Source organism: Lepisma saccharinum, chromosome 7, assembly GCF_977018435.1.
Source record: "Lepisma saccharinum chromosome 7, izLepSacc3.1, whole genome shotgun sequence".
Taxonomy (NCBI): domain Eukaryota; kingdom Metazoa; phylum Arthropoda; class Insecta; order Zygentoma; family Lepismatidae; genus Lepisma; species Lepisma saccharinum.
This window is the reverse complement of record NC_139235.1, coordinates 58,082,166-58,100,334: the sequence shown is the minus strand read 5'-3', so window position 1 is coordinate 58,100,334 and position 18,169 is coordinate 58,082,166. Positions and strand designations below refer to the sequence as shown.

Here is an 18,169-nt window from a genome sequence, read left to right as displayed (position 1 = left end):
ATAAAAAAGAAAGTGGTAAGCACTGTCTTATACTGCATACTGTATACATGCAAGTCCCTTTATTATACAATAATTTTAAAAAAAACTCCAATGTGTTTTAGATATAGTCCGATACAAGATTACTATTTCTTGCAGATGAAATTTTCCTAGGTCAAGAAAGATATTCGAAGATTTCCCGATGAAGAAGCTGAATTTCCTTAAATATGCGATATGCCACTTCATCACAACATAATGAACCCTCTTGATTCAATTGACAGAATATCTTGAAAGTTAAAAATCGTTGCATACATGGAATAAATGAATTAATTAAAATTGTTGGGTACATGCCATTTCGCACCCTTCAATATATGCAGGGAAATAGTCCTTTATATTAAATTCTTCTTCAAAAGGTAAAATAAAGGGATGTAAAAAGCCCCTTGGAGAAAGAGATCAACTCTTCTCAAAAACGTAAAAACATTAGCTAAAATCACTTTCGTAATCTCCCAACACGGATGATGAACAGTTGGGAAGATTAAAAGTCTGCCTGAGGAAAGCAAAGGTGGTACATTTAAGAAGAATATGCGCAACAATTAAAAAATTGCATAGGAAGATCCAACCTTTGCAGCAAATGCCCGTGTGTGAGATGGCATGCACCACTAATTGTGGTTTTAATAGCTAGAAGCTTGTTCCCCATTACCACATCTCACTCTTCCTTCCAAGTGTCCAGGAGAGAACATTGAAACCACATTCTGCAGGTCCCTAGCGGGCAGAAGGTGGATAAGAACGTTGCCGTCTCCATCAGAAGACTTAGCTGCAGTATCGGATGCTTCATTCCCCTTTATTCCCAAGTGACTAGGGACATCAGCAGTGGCAGATAGGGACATGTGCCGTCGAAAGATGCTCTGCACTACCTGGAATCCGCCTGGAATTAGGCGATTCCAGATTCTTAAGCACACTGATCGAATCAGAGCAGACAAGAACTTTCTTCAGATCATGGACATCTGCAAAGTCCAGAACCTTTACGATGGCGTTCCATTCTGACATATAGATGGAACAGGCTGGATGTAGTGAGTAACTGGAATTTTTAGAGTCGATGGCAAAGGCACAACTAACTGATTCAAATGACTTAGACCCATCTATGTGAAACATGGTAAAATTTGGGTATGGGTCCGAAGCTTTTTCTTGTGCTTCTTGGTGCATTTCTTAATGACACCAGTAGATCTTGCTTTATGGTTGAATGGATATGGGAGCTGAAAGGTTTTTTTTTCCTAGGATATGAAAATCATACACTGTAACCATACATTTCAATGATCATAGATTCAATGTTGTGGCACATTATATCTGAGGCAGAAACACTTGACACATCACTAACTGGAGAAGTTATTTAAAAAAAAAAACTACCTAGGGTACATCTTGAAGAAAGTTTTTGCATCGAAAAATTTCTGTGCTCTTCGATGCTCACAAATTCGGAAAAGTTGTTTCTCCCTTAGGTTTCAGATGATACCATACAACATATACTGTTGATACCAATTTTGATCCACTTGACATTGCAGTGCGCTTACGTATTTGCGAGTTGTTGGTTTTCTTTGAAGTTACTTGTCGAGGTTCTGGATCCAAAAATGTGGCTACCCATTTTGATCCTACCACATATGGTCAGTGCCAAAAAGTCTATATTATACCATCATTTAGCACACCGATTGATTCTTTTAGTTGCTGTTGTCCAAATACTGCCCCATATATTTTTTCTTGCCTTCTCGATTTATATGAAACACAAACATAAGTTTCATCAGAGTATTTTCTCTTATTCTTTGAGAGATACTGCATTAATTCAACTGCCTGTGTGTTTAAATCATCGCAAGACATGAAAAAATCAGCAAAAAGAAAAAGAAAAATGAATTAATAACGTGTTCTTGAATATATATAGAAACGTTAAGACTTTCACAGAATTTTAAACTTTGCCATTTCTATGAAATTCATACTTTTTTCACTCCTAATGCTTTTTACATGCCAGTATTGTACTCTCAATGCCAAAAAACCTATAAAATTGCATATTACATTGCCAAAATAAGTTTTTTTTTAAAAAAATCGAAAATCCAAAATGACCATCAGCCAGACCATGTGACCCAATTTTTTTAGAATCACTAATCATAGTAGAGAAAGTCAGAACAATCAAAACTTCTGTCTCTCAATCTTCCAAGAGAACCTTCCCAGCTGCTACATTAACTCTTGGATACACCCAGTTTTTTTCTTCTAGTAACAGTGCCCATGCGGGCGATATTGAAATAAATGCAAAATTGGTGCGTAGCTCTAACTCCTCCCCTTAAATCAAATTTAGGGTTTTATTCACCTTTTTAACACCGATACACCATTTTAAATACAGTCTTTTGATTTGCAGTGCTAAGGAAGTTATTTTCTATTATTTCTTGCCCAACAAATACAGCTAATACACATCCCGTGTGACTGGAGGTGCATGCTTGAATTCTGCCAGAGTGGCGTCACTTTTCTCACTGTCGCAGAATGTTCCGTTACAAAGTGAAAAATCTTGGAAATTGCCATTTAACTTTTATAGTGTTTTTTTTTTTTAATAAAAATATTATTACTAATGAAATCCAACCTGGTAATTTGTATTGGCGCCTGTTGATATACACCTGTTATATGCAGTGACATAGTGAAAACAAGTTGGCTATCCAAATTATTCGATGCATAATACGCAGCACAGTTTTTGGGGCCAAAAATTTTGGCAAAAAGTGTGCATTGTACATGAGTAAATACAGTATATGTCAGGGTATTTATGTGCAGACGTGTAACTGGTGTTTCGGTTGTTCCTCTTAAAGAACTAATTTTTTGGTTTGTGTAATCCCGAAGCTGGAGAGCATGTCACGCGAAGTTGGGTGATTTCCAATTCAGCCAGAATATTTCACCTGTCATGGTGATGGAGGTGAGGTGCTGGGAACCATTTTACTTTGTGCAAACGAGAATCCTTGCCTGTAGATATGCAGTGAGCACTATGTCTTATTCCTTCTCTATAGAGAAGCTGGGAACCATTATTTCAATCGTTTCGAGCCTTTTAGTTTTACTTCCATCAGATTTCGAGTGGTTATCGTTCATTTATAATAAATAATATTGATTGCTAAGTACATAATTCAACTCTACAGTAATTTCAATAGTATAGTGCCTTGCATTCCTGCCTTGCTATCAATATATTCTGGTTTTATTCCTGTAGTAGGCACATTGAACAATGAATTGCATTACATTTTTGACTGTAAGTTCAGTCACAATTTGCCTATCTTAGCATAAAGTGAGCTTACACTTTGCCATCCTTTTGCATGCAAAAATGTTTCAAAAATTTTCACTTACATGTAGAATTGGTCATTTTTCTTATTTTACATTGCTCTTGAACCTCTAAGGTTATTAGGTGAATTTGATGAAGGAGCACTCACAAAGGGCACACCATTATCGCACAGATCTCAAACCAGATGAGAAGATTGTAAGTCCAGTTCTATTATATGAGGGTCAGTCAGTGGAAAACTGGCCACCTCGTATATCTCAACATGTAGGTAAAGCAGTTCCATGAAACTCCTGTCACTGGAAACAGGTTCCGTTGTTGGCATGTTATTCATCTCTGCCACAGGTGAAGGAGTGGAGTTGGAGGTTTCGCAAAGGAAGAATGTCACTGCAGGATGTTTCCTATACACTGCCTTAATTTGACAGTGAATGTCTCTCGTACTAGAACCTTCCACCATCAGGAAACGTATGACTGGTAGCTGCTCTTCCTTACTGGCCTCCATGATATGCCTGATGGCAAGTCCCTGCACGTCTGCACTTCACAACGGCTCACACTCGCACTGCTTCACACATGCCTGCAACGTGACTGCCATCTTCTGGGCGACAACAGAAGTCCCTTCCAGTGGCAGGAGTTTCGTGGAACTGCTGCATCTACACATCAATCTACACTAGGTTAGCTTGTTTTCCACTGACTGGCCCTTACGTATACAGTCACAGACACTTCTGGGCTATAACAATTCCATTAACTTTCAATGTAATCGTTACAACCCAGAAGTGTCCATGAGTGTACAATCTGAGTCTTTGTGACAAACAAACATTCTCCAACATAATACATTTCAAACTTCACTGTACAAATTCTCATAGTGCAAATAGCAAAGCGATGTTTTGAATTTAAGTGGTGTCCTGTTGTGGGTTGAGGGGAGGGGAATGTTTAAAACAGTTTGTAATAAAGGAAGTCAAACAACATCTCAGTTCATTTAGATAGGTTTATTAGTTTAATTTTAAAGTATGTGGAAATCCTTGTCATATGTCTGATCATTTTCCAGTCAGTAGCCCAAACACTAATTTTTCTAATTCGAATTATTGAAATTTGTTACAAGTTTGGAGTATTGCCTAATCTATCCATGGAAGTATAAATAAAAAAATAAATAAAATTACATATTTAATGAGCTGGCTTATGACCTCACCACAGATATTTACAAGTTAAAGTCCGAAGGTCTCAGATTTGTTTCTATGTTGAGGTACTTTATACAGTGATTGAGATCTCATTTTGAATTGTAGGACCAGTCCCAATTAGCCTATCTCAGCATAATGTGTACCTATCAACAAACTTTTCAATGATTGGTATCAGAATTGGTAAGATTATCAATGTTGGTATAGGTGTTAATTCAATGTGTTATTGACTTGGCCCTAATATCCACACACACACACAAAGAAACAGAGATAAACCAACATTAAATTTGATGCTGATACCAGTACAAATTTTCCTGATACATTTAAGTGATATACCAATCCAGAACAAATACAAGAGTCATTCAACATTGACCGAGAGATTTGTGAATAAAAAAGTGGTAAATAGGTGGAGAACGATGAAACTGCCAGAGGATGTACCTTCATCCTTTGTGAGTATTGCATTTTTGCCTTGATGAGGTTGGCACATGTATAGTTGGCACTGTTAGCAACAATAGCGGCAAGCAGTGTGTCTGTAGCTGTGGAGCAGCAGTGTATGAACAAATTCCTTGGGAAGGAGAACGTGAAGCCAGTTAAAATTTTGAGAAGATTGCAAGGACAGTATGGGGAAACAAATTATGTCAGGGGCAAGAGTGTATGAATGACGTCAACAGTTTGGCGAAGAATGATAGTTGCTGATGAATGAACCACATGGGCACATTTATCTGACTGCGACATGCAAGGTGTTCTTTATTTGTATGTTTTTGGGAAAGGGTCAATATTAATTTTCAGTATTCCTACATATTGATGAAGAGTACCATACATAATGCTATTCACAAGATAAAACCAGGGATGTTGTCTTCAAATGTCATTCTTCCCCATGACAATGGATGGCCTCACATGGTCAATTTGACAGCAACAACTCTCCGAAAGGGTTTTGCTCCATGTTCTTAAACTCTGGACTTGACCATCAGTTTCTATGAAATTTATTTGAGCTGCTTAAAGAGCATAATAGAGGAAAGAAATTGTACACAGATGAAGCACTGACAATATATGTCCTGTGGCGTCAACTTCCTTCTACACCAAAGGACTCTGGGACCTGACACAATGATGGCAGAGGTGCCTGGATGCTCAGAGGGATTCGTTTTAAAAACACATAATTTGGTGCTTGTAGGACTTCTAATTTTTTTCCTAGAAATAAAAGTCTTGATCAAACTTGAAGGACCCTTGTGTAAAGTTGCAAATGTTTAATGAAGCAGTGAAATGAACCATTCACCTTAATTACCATATTTGCCGGTGTATGAGATGCAGTTTTTTCCTTTAAAAATAGGTTTTATACACCAATACTCAGTTATTGAGTCTGGAAATTTTCTCATGGGATGCTGTTAAAACCGAGAAACTGGTTAAATCATGCCACTAAGACAGTGACATTAGTAATGCACTGGATGGTGCAGAAAACAATTTGTTGTATGAGGACTCAGATTCTGATTTAGAAGAGATTTCAAGTGATTCTTCATTTAGCTATGGATATGAATGTCTGGGTTTTGATGAAGATGATATACACCCTCCGCATTGTGCTGCTGTAGTGTGGAAGGCGTATATATACACCTTATGTTTGTTTCAACTATATTTGATTTCCTGTGGTGTATATAGTCACACAGACGTTTGGTGAGATAGTTCTAGGTGTAGTAGAAACAAAAAATAGTAGGGAGAGAGGAAAAATAAGAAGGCGAAACTAATTTTTCTCTTCTTCTTTCTTTTCATCTTCTTCTTTTTCATTTTTTTTTCTCTTGCTACTATTTTTTGTTTCTACTACAGCTAGAACTATCTCACCAAACGTCTGTGTGACTACGAGGTGTATTCGTAAAGTAAGTACCGTTTGCAAATATTGCCGCTGTAGCGATGCAGTCGCGACCGTGTGAGTTCTCGCTGACATCCTTCATCTGTTAGTTAGCCACAGGCACGCGTGGGAGCACGTCATAATTTTTCTTCGTAGTTTTCTGAAGGTTTGAAATTTTCAAGAAAATCAATCAGCCCGCCGACTGTGAAGTCCGGTCTGTGATTTGTTTTCTCAATGCAAGAATGGTTGAATTCTTGCCTCAAGGACAGACCCCCAACAAAGATGCCTGCTGTGACACATTCGTGCGTCATTCGGCTGGGAACAATTTGTTCATCCGCCAACAGCCCTGACTTAGCACCAAGTGACTACCATCTCTTTCTTCATCTGAAGAAGAAGTTTCTTGCTGGTCAGCGTTTCGACGAGGATGACGACCTCGAAGCAGCAGTGCATGGATGGCTTTCGTCACAGGCGGGAACATTCTATGATGATAAAAAAAAAAAAAAGTAAAGTGTTCCCCTGTGCATAGCACCACGCCATATATACGCCTTCTGCACTACAGCATCACAATGTGGAGGGCATATACTGAATTTGATGAAAAACGTACATTTTGCAGCAAAAACCTACATTTTCCAGTAGCGACTTGTTTAACAAATTCCACACTTAAGGGGTTAAGATGTATTATTTCCTACATAGATTATGTAAGTTAGCAAACACAGTAATTTTGTTACCAGGTGAGTACAGTATATTCACCTTTAAAGAACCAACTGCGTATTTTGACATTTGTTTAGTGAATCCAAAGTCTTAAGATGAACACATTTTGTTAATACTAGATTAGTTCTGTACAAAATCCTGAGAAACCAATACATGGAAATTGAAATAGGATTTGTAAATTTTTCCTGTAACTTAGTGCTGTCTTGATATTATTTATAATACTCATTAATGTAGTTTATTGTATATTATGGCAATGTATTTTTGATACATATTTTTCCTACTTTGAATAGATTAACGATGACTATGCTACAATGACAAAGCAAAGAGAAAAGCATGAAGATTACTGTGACTATGAGGAGCCAAAAAATGATGTTATCAAAGAGGGTAAGTTTGATTTCTGGCTTATTTATGCTTGTGTAATCCAGAGGATATATCAGTATGTTATTATTATTTTATTAGGGCTCCTGCCTAGCCAAATGGTTAGCACTCTCGCCTCTGGTGTGAGCGGTCCCAAGTTCTATTCCCGATGGAAGCTCACAAAATTCCGGCATTGACCCAATGTCATGAGGACAATTGGGAAGCTACTTGAATAAAAGAAGAAGTAGCGGCTCTGGTCACGAAATCCAGAAAACAGTGGATGATGAGACTCGATGAACTGACCACACATCACCCAACAAAAAAGTTGCTTTTGCAGGTCCTGGTCCTTCAAGCGTTGTTGCGCCATGGAGTTTAGTGTAGTATTATTTTATTCATGATGAAGTAAATCCGGTTTAAGTAACAGTTGGGCTGAAAAGTTTGTAGCCTGACTCATAGATGGCGTTACTAGAATTAAATCCATGTGATTTTTACTTAGTACTAACTAACCTTCAAAAGATACGTGTATAAATTTCACAGCTGCCGGATAATTAGTTCGTGAGATATAGCATTGTGAGTGAAGCACCTTTTGTTATTGTGAAAAAATGGATAAAAAAGAATTCGTGTGTTAATAAAGCATTGCTTTTTGGCGAAAAAAAATACTGTTGAAGCCAAGGCTTGGCTTGATAAACATTATTCGGACTCTGCACCAGGAAAATCAACCGTTGAAAAGTGGTTTGCTAAATTTAAACGAGGCGAAATGAGCATCGAAGACGATGCACGCAGTGGATGCCCCAAAGAGGCTGTTACCGACGAAAACATCAAAAAAGTCCACAAAATAATTTTAAATGATTGTAAAGTGAAGTTGATTGAGATAGCTGAGACTTTAAAAATATCAAAGGAACGTGTTGGACATATTGTGCATGAATATTTGAACATGCGAAAGCTGTGTGCAAAATGGGTGCCACGTGTGCTCACAATCGATCAAAAGCAACAACGTTTTGATGATTCGGAGCAATGTTTAGCGATATTCAACCGTAATAAACATGAATTTTTCCGTCGATATATTACAATGGATGAAACATGGCTCCATAACTACACTCCAGAGTCCAATCGACAGGCAGCCGAGTGGACTGAACGTGATGAACTGAATCCAAAGCGTGGAAAGATGCAACAGTCGGCTGGCAAGGTTATGGCATCAGTATTCTGGGATGCGCATGGTATTATATTCATCGATTACCTCAAAAAGGGCCAGACCATCAACAGCGATTATTACATAGCGTTGTTGAAGCGTTTAAAGGATGAAATCACGAAAAAACGGCCCCATTTGAAGAAGAAAAAAGTGCTGTTTCATCAAGACAATGCACCGTGTCACAAATCAATGAAAACGATGGCAAAATTATATGAATTAGACTACGAATTGCTTCCCCATCCACCATATTCTCCAGATCTGGCCCTCAGTGACTTTTTCCTGTTTGCAGACCTTAAAAGAATGCTCGCTGGAAAGAAATTTAGCACTGATGAAGAGGTAATCGCCGAAACTGAGGCCTATTTTGAGGCTAAAGAGAAATCGTACTATAAAAATGGCATCGAAAAATTGTATGACCGCTATAATCATTGTATCGCCCTCGAAGGCAACTATATTGAATAATAAAATCGAATTTTGTCAAAAAAATATTTTTTACTATGTTAGCCTATGAACTTTTCAGCCCAACTGTTATGATGTATCTAAAGTTTCGTGTTTCCGCATTGTAGATTGGCTGTTTTTTCCAATTAATTTCAAATATGCCAGTACCAATGCCACGACAGCTACATTGGTAGAACCATCCTCACTGTTCAAGAACGGGTTGAGGAACACATAAAAGATGCCAAAAAAAAGATACACCAGGATCAGCCCTTTGTCAACATCTTCACTCCACAAACCATTCCATCTCCTCCACACCCAACTGGCTGCCATATAGAAAACATTATCAAAGAGACCCATGTCATCATCCAACGGAAACCAGCACTGAACCTAGACAATGGACATGAACACCCAACCTGACATCCCGTTCTTCAAAAAAATCTCAGACCACAAAGAGAATAAATGCAGTTCCCGCCCTTCCCTCTTGACTTCCTTCACCCATCCAAAGAACAGAAACCACACCACACAACGCAACAGATGGGCTAACCCCGTAATCACCACCACCAATGCCACCTGAAGACAGAAACCAAAACAACTGCCAGCAGAAAGCAGAACAGATGACACAAGCCGAGAAACACCCACCAGCACCGCCCGATGGGAAAATGCAACTACCATCACCCAGAAACAAAGAACTGACATGCTACCATCTCTGCTCCAGATGCTGTACCCTTAGTGAATGAAGGCAGTGAGCCTTCACAATTAATTGGAAAAAAACTATCCAATCTGCAACATGAAAACATAAAACTTTACATATGTAATTATTATTTTAGTTTCTTGGTTGAATTTACAATTAGTTAGTATTGAGCAATTAAAGCCCAAAAATTTAGGAAAATGATTCCTGTGAACATTTACCTAATTGCAGAGTCTACAAAATCCTTAAATGCCTTCTGGGATGTATGTATATCCCAGTATGTGACATAAGGTAAAATACCTAATTGCAGAGTCTACAAAATCCTTAAATGCCTTCTGGGATGTATGTATATCCCAGTATGTGACATAAGGTAAAAGTTGCTTTTGGGAACATACTGTGGCTCAGATAATCTTCTAGAGAGTTATGTCTATGTTGATACATGGCTTTAAGTGTGTCATGATGAAGTTGTTTGTTGTTGTTGCAGTTATGTGATAGGAATGGAAATGCGGAAATTCCCAGAAATTTATAACATGCATTGTTTTCCTATATAACTAACTAACTCTCTAACCTTCTTAAACCTGAAGGTTTATCGCTGCAGCAACACAAGCCTTCCATCTGTCCTTATCTTGGGAAAGATCAATCCAATCTTTTCCATCCTTACCGATTTCCTTAAGGTCTGTCTCAACATTATCCCTCCATCTTCGTCTTGGCCTTTGAACTTGGTCTCTTACCATCAGATGCAAAGTGTATCTCTTACATTCAAAAAATATTTTCTTGTAGAATGTGAATGCATAAATGTGAATGAGAGAGAGAGAAGCACACAGTAGCCAATATTTCAAGACCACTTGCAATGCCAAAGTGTGTGTTTTTTTTTACTTCTATCTTTATCTGGTTACTAAGCTATACATTTTTACCCTGATTGATTCTGAATAAAATGAGCTATCGTACAGACATTAATTTTTCGGTGTTATTTTCCACAAAATTCACATTTGACCATACTTCTCTGCCAAGCAAATCCAAAATTATGCCTTCATGTTGATTTTAAACTAGTATTTTAATTTGCAAATCACATGTCCTACCTCTATGTGTGATTCATAGGCTAGAAACTAATTTTGAGGGAGTTTCTTTTCCGCATTTCTCTTGTGACAAACACTGATGTTATGGTTCCTGTGATGGTAGATGCACGCTTGTTCTCCACCAAAACTTACCACTTCACTTGGTAATGTGAAATGCTTCACGAGCATATCGATGTTTTGACTCCTGTGTAACAGTAGGCTCACACTCATCTCCTGCTGCTTTGCAAAACATTCCAATAGAAAGTAAAAATTCGTGGTAAACATTCATTTACGTGTTGTTTCATGTAACTATCGGAATTATTGCATGATAGTTTTTTTTTGTGAGGCATGCATATTATACACATGGGAATATGGTACATTTTATATATGGAATTTTCATAGTATTTTTCATTTTTTCAGAACATGTCTTTAAGGATAATTTGCAAAGTCTACAATTTGTATTTTCAGCCAAATTCATGTTATTTTACAATTTCAAGTGCATGAATATGTTTAGTACAATTTCATGCAATACATAAACACTTTTTTTTGCAACAATTAACATGTTTTTTAACACATTTTCCAAAAAAATCAAGGCTCCTACCTATCGGTCATAGTCATAAGAAGTAGGTTCAGAAGTTGATGAAAAATCATATATTTTTTTTTGGAGCGGGATTTGCTTGAAGATGTTGCCAAACCTGATAGTCATCCATTTTCCTTCAGCTAGAACCAGAAAAAAATGATTTTATTTTGCATTTTCCAGTCTTTTTTGGCTTTAGGGACATTTTTATGTATTTTTTTCCACTTTTGTTGCATTTGTTATCATATTTGAGGTTTCCTTATGCTCTTTTTCTGTTGTTTCATGAATTTGATTTGTATCTGCTAGCATAACTTCCATATTTAAATTTCCTAACATGGCCATTTTAGCAAGTACATCAGTATTGTAATTACTTAATGGGCCTCCCCGATGGTGCAGTGGTAGCGTCGTCACCTTGCAATCAAAGGGTCCCGGGTTCGATACCTGGTGGAGGCACAAGTGGTTCGGATCCCACTTTAAACTGTAGGTCCAGTCCCGATTAGCCTTCCTGTGCATAAAGTCGACTTAAAACACCAAATCAATCAATCCAGTAAACTTTTACATAGGGTGAAGCCCACTTTGAGGTTCCCTCACTGGCCACTATTATTGCTTTAATCTGTTGTTTTAAAGTAAAATTAGTCACAACGTGAAATAAATTATCATCTAATGCATGCAAAACCAAACTGTATTATCAGATGCGACTACCTACTGTATTGTGCAAAGCCCACTCTGAGAGGAGCTAAATGTCTCATACAGATAGAATTTGCAGTGTATTTTATGTAATCTTGAAGTAAAAATAATAAATACTTCATTAGCAGTTAATGAATTTTTGCTTCAGTAGTATAAACTTCCAAACAAAGGGTTTTATCCATTTCTTCAAATACTCGCTTGTAATTTATGAAAATACAATATAAGTACTTAAAAAAATACTATAAAAATGATTATTTACAGTTCATGAGCATATGTTTTATGGAAAACACAACATTTCGAGATGCACCTGAGGAGGAGACCAGTTGCATCTCGAAACATTGTGTTTTCTATAAAACATATACTCACGAACCGTAAGTAATCATTGTTACAGTATTTTTTTTTAAGTACTTATATTGTATTGTAACAACATGAATAAGTCACACACGCCTTTTTTATAAAATAATTTATGAAAAATCATTTTTTTTGAAGAGAGAAAATATTTGTAGGTAATTTAAAAAGAAAGAAATAGGTAGTTTTAAAATAATTTTAAGGTCATTCCACAGGCCATTTTTTGAGATCTGACCAGTCCTTGTGCATTGTTTATAGCCGCCCATGTCTCCCGACATTACCCCTGTTATTTTATCTAAGGTGTACATAATAGATGTGTACCTTTCTCCTTTACCTGGTGTCTTCTTGTGGCTGCGGAGTCCATAACTGTCGACCAGTTGAAACATGTGTTGAATGAAATGAATTATTGTTCAATGTTTGTTGCATCGTATTTGGTGCTTATATTGAGTGCACAAAACTCTGATTTTTACTCTCTCCCGCGATGCATGGCACATGTTTGTATCTTTCACCATGTGTCCGCAATAAAGATTTGTTCTCTGCTCCTTTTTGAAAATAACTCTATACATCCACATATATGTACATAATACATGTATACATAAATATACATGACAATAACCTGTGGTGCAACAGTCCGTGAGCACCAGGGCCGATCTACCAACTGCCAGCCTCACTCCCACCTGCCGAGATGGGAGATCATCCAACCAGTTGCAGGGTGATGTGTCGTCAGCATGACAGATCCCCAGTCGTCGTTGTAGGTTTCCATGACCGGGCTGTGCTACTCCTTTGCAAGGTAAAGTTAAAGTTCCCCGTGCACTTAACACTGTGCCATAACGACACATTTATGGGATGTGATGGTAGAGCCCCACACATTCTCGATCTCAACAATTTTTGGAGGTGAAGTGATCAGCACCATGCTCCATCCACCTTTACTACTAGAGTTGCCCCCAGGTAATATGAAGCTGGGTGAGCCTGGAGCTCCTTTATGCAGGGATGGACAAGGCAGGAAGAATTCCAACCTTAGTTCACCCACCCCTGGAATCGAACTCGGGGTCTCCCGTGAGGCTATCAGGTAGCTACTTACCGGAAATTCCTTGAATTCCGAGAATTCTGCATAAATTATTGGTGCCAAGAATTATGCATGAATTTTTGTCCATAGATGTGAAAATTTACAACTTTTATTATAATTGCACCGCAACAAGTTTTTCACAGTTTAGATTTTTTTTATCGAGAAAGGAAAAGAAAGCTGCATGGAAAATACAACAGAATATTAGTATCCTTTGCAGAACAATCTCTGTGGCAGAAGGAAGATTATTGCAAGATAAGATATCTTGATATTGATTTGGTAAATTCAATTTTGAAATTCTTACACAATTAACAATTTTTTGTAGATTAGAGTATTCCGTAATGAGTCTGAGTATGTGTAATGGCAAATGTAAACTTAGCACCTTAAATTAAATATTTTAAATATATGTACATACCGTTTAATTGAATTGAATTAAAATTTTAGTATACATTGGAATCACACAAACCCTTTATATTGCTAATATATTTGTGTGTGTCTGTGGGTGGGTGGTGAGAGGTAGTAATACGTAAGCTTGAAATAGAGAAAACATCTGCCTGTACCTTTGAATAATAGGAAAGTTCACCTTGAAAATCTGGAATTTTACTTGAATTTTATCATGGCCATGGAGTGACCACCCTGAAACCACCACGACCCATTTGTAGCTCCCCAATTTCTTCACGATGGTGGGAGGCCACCAGTACCATACACAGGCTGAAATCTCAGGAGAAAAGTTGTTACACTTACCCCCAGGTGACTCGAACCAGCATGCATCCCGTAAATGAAGACCAAAGCATTACTGACGCCTTAGATCACATGACCTCAGTGCAGAACATATAAATATATATACACATTCATTTTTCTAAGATTCTCACAGACACACTAACTTAACTAACTCGATGTTTAGAAAGAAAAACTTTATGTTGGAAAGTACATAAATAAAGTAACTATTTTTGATATGGTTAAAACAGAGTTCTAATTAGTCATGACCCACTTTTTATCTCCCAATTCTCATAAATGAAACATATATTTTGTAAACAAAAAAAATAAATTGCATGGAGACATTTTCCCCATGGAAAATTAACTTTACCCCACCCCCATAGGCAATGCCAAGACACCAAGGTTTAAAACAGTACCAGAAATTGACTGTATACATAATTATGTACTTTTCACTTTTACTTTGTGAGAATTTTATATTTATACAGCATGTATCATAAGTAATAGCTCAAACTGACACAGTTGTAAGTACACGAAAATAGAAGCAAGAAAGTCTGTGTAAACATGGGTCCGCAAATGAACCGTTTTCGAGATAATTGTGAATGTGTGGTTACAAGCCGCCACTGACTTCATTGTTTGTAAACGTCATCCTAGTTGGTAAAATGCTAATAATATGTGTGAATGTGTGGTTAGAAGCCATCACTGATGTTGTTTTATTAGTCAAATTGGATATATTATACAATGAAAGTTCATACACGTGTAAATCAGAACAACAGATAAAGCACATACATGCGTATCAGTTGCATACACTGTTCTTGTAAAAAAACAAAGAAAAAACAAAAAAAAAAGATACACAGACTAACAAAACATTGTAGGCTACATGCAGTTTCTCATCTCTTGACTTTGTGTGTTGTTGCTATATACCAACACACCTCCTCAGTGACACAATAAAGTATGCAATTTTAAATAACATTCAGATTACATCAAAACCCATTAATCTACAAATTTCTTTTGTTTTTACACCTTGTAATGGTTTTGTCAAAATATCAGCAATCATAATATCTGTTGGATAATACTTTAGTGTTATTTCACCATTTTGGACTAAATTTCGTACAAAATTATATTTTACATCTATGTGCTTTATTCTAGTGTTTACCTTTTCACTTCAATCATTTTAATACAGCTTTGATTGTCTTCATATATTACAATTGGTTCAGTACATTTAGCTTTCATTTCCTTGATTAATTGTTTAATCCACTTTGCTTCTTGACTGGCTTCCGAAACAGCAATATATTCTGCTTCCATAGAAGATAAGCTTACACATGTTTGTTTCTAACTCGCCCAACTTATTACACTACCTTTGTATTTAAATAAATATCCACTATTTGTTTCTATCATGTAAATCATTTCCCCAATCTGCATCTGCATACCCAATTAATTTACAATCTCTTTTTTTCTTCTTTGCATCCAAGTTTTAGTTCTTACGATTTATTTCTCTTTAGATAACGTAGAACTCCCTTTACTTCAGTCCAGTCTAACTGTGTTGGTTGTGTAACCTTTTGACTCAATAATGATACACTTGCAGCTAGCTATATCTGGTCTTGAATTCACACTTATGTATAATAATGTGCCTATTGCTTTACGATAGTACTCATTATTTGTTAGTAAGTCTGATGTATTTACATTTTTCAAATATCCAGTGTCCATTGGAACTTTCGATGTCCTTGCATCTTCCAATCTGAACCTTTTTATTATTTTCTGAATGTAGTTGGCTTGATGAATAAGAAATATTCCTTTCAATTTGTTATCCCAAATAGTGATTTAATTCCCCTAAATCCTTAACTTGAAATGTTTGGGACAAAATTTTCTCAATATCGGCAATTGAAGATTCATTTTCACTTCCAATCAATACATCATCAACATAAACTAATATATACAATAATTTTCCACTTATTTCTTTTGTGTACAAACAAGAATCTGCATTTCCTCTTTTGAAACCAATTGACTCAAGTGTCTCATTTAACTTATGGTTCCATGATCTTGCAGCTTGTTTCAAACCATAGATAGATTTCTTTAATTTGCAAACTAATTGTTCTTTCATTGTTTGTTCATAACCCTCCAGTTGTTTCATATACACTTCTTCTTGTAGTTCCCCATATAAGAATGCTGTTTTTATATCAAGATGCCTTACTTTCATCTTCCTTTCTCCTGCAGTGGTAAGAAGTACTCTTAGTGTTGTTTGTTTAGCTACAGGTGCAAATATCTGATCATAATCATCCCCAATCTTTTGTGAGTATCCTTGTGCCACCTATCTAGCTTTATAACGTGAAACTTTTCTTTCAAAATCTTCTTTTATTTTGTAAATCCACTTACTTTCTATTATCTTCTTTCCTTCTGGTGGTTGAACTAGATCCCAGGTACCATTTTCATGCAGCAAGTTAATTTCTTCATCCTTCCATTTTTCTTGGTCAGGTCCCGTAACTGCTTCTGCATATGATTTTGGTTCTTCTTCACATCTAGTAATACATTCTTCATTATTATCAATAACCACCTTTTGTGCAAATCTTGCTGGTAACTTCCCTTTTGTAGAGCGTTCCGATCTCCTTATAGTTTCTGATATCGGTTTCTTCTTCTCTTCATGTTTCTCTACAGCTTCTGTATTTGACAGTTCCACTTCCAATTCATGTTCAGTATTCTGTTCATTTTCATGTTCACTTAAGTTTTCATTCTTTAAAACTAGAGTTGAATGTCTTGGAGTTTCAATAAATACACAATCCCGGCTAATGGTAATTCTATTTGTAGTCACATCTAACAACCTATAACCTTTTTGTACGTATTTTCTTCATATCCCACCAATATAAGTTTCTTTGCTTTTACATCCAACTTCTGTCTTTTCTCCTTTGGTATCAAAGTACACCGATGAGCCATTACATTATGACCACCCTGACCCGGGACCATTTAGTGTGAGTGTGCTTGGAGCACGGAGAGTAACATGTGACATGCTGGCAAAATTGTATATGTTGGGCTGGTCTACAGGCTCGATGTTAGTAGTGTCTCCAGAGTCAGAATGGGAAAAGCGGCCGATCTCTCCCAATTTGATAGAGGTCAAATTGTGATGACACGGCACCTTGGTATCAGCCAACCTGCTTGTTGGCTGCTCTCGTGCCACTGTTGTGAGAATGTATCAAAAGTGATGTACGATGTGCAAACAACGACACGTCATCCATCCATGTGTCAACAGTGGGTTATTGATGCCAGACACAAGCGGAGACCTGTTGCACATTGTTCAGAGCAATCGCAGGGCCGCAGTGAGAGAAATGGCTCATAGGTACAACAGTGATGACCAGAATAATGTTTCACAGCACCCTGTTTATCGAACACTGCTGCACAGGGGACTGCGGACATAATGTGATTACTCATTAGGTAGGTGGTCATGATGTAATGGCTCGTCGATGTATATGCAATACTTCCGAACACTTCTATATGTCCCACATATGGTAATTTACCATACCATTTTTCATATGGAGTCCCATCAACAGATTTAGTTAATAAACGGTTTTGCAAATAATTAGCAGTATTTACAGCTTCACCCAATATCTATTATGCATTTTGACATCAATCAGCATACATCTGGACATTTCCATTAAGCTATGATTTTTTCTTTCAGCCACATCATTTTGCTGAGGTGTATAAGGTACCGTCGTTCGATGTACAATCCTTTCTTGCTTAAAATATGCTTTGCAACTTTGATGTCATATATTCACCTCCGTATCTGTACGTATTACTTTTGGTCTTTTATGAAATTTTGTAGTTACAAATTTAACATATTCCTGTATCTTTTCTTCAACTCATATTTACTTTTCAGCAAATACACTACTGTATACCTACTATAATCATCGATTAAAGTTAATACATACTTATTTCCACTTGGAGTTTCTGTTTGCATTGGACCTTATAAATCGGAATGAATTAATTCTAATATTTCTGAAGATCTACTGTTAGTCATCTTGGGAAAACTCTTACGAGACATTTTACCCTTAACACACACTTTACATGTTTTTGTCATACTAC

The 18,169-nt window shown here is 36.8% G+C and overlaps 1 protein-coding gene across 4 annotated transcripts in view; it reads left to right on the top strand.

Moving 5' to 3' along the window:
• Positions 1 to 18,169, top strand: part of LOC145989864 (DNA-directed RNA polymerase I subunit RPA1-like) — a 275,207-nt gene that overhangs the window by 215,419 nt on the left and 41,619 nt on the right. For 3 of the 4 annotated variants that reach the window (XM_083125325.1, XM_083125327.1, XM_083125326.1), the window contains exon 26: positions 7,276 to 7,369. In XM_083125325.1, the coding sequence (XP_082981451.1) occupies positions 7,276 to 7,369 (94 nt within the window). Of the gene's footprint in view, positions 1 to 7,275; positions 7,370 to 17,765; positions 17,850 to 18,169 lie in introns of those variants that run through there. The other variant, XM_083125328.1, reaches the window with a different exon arrangement.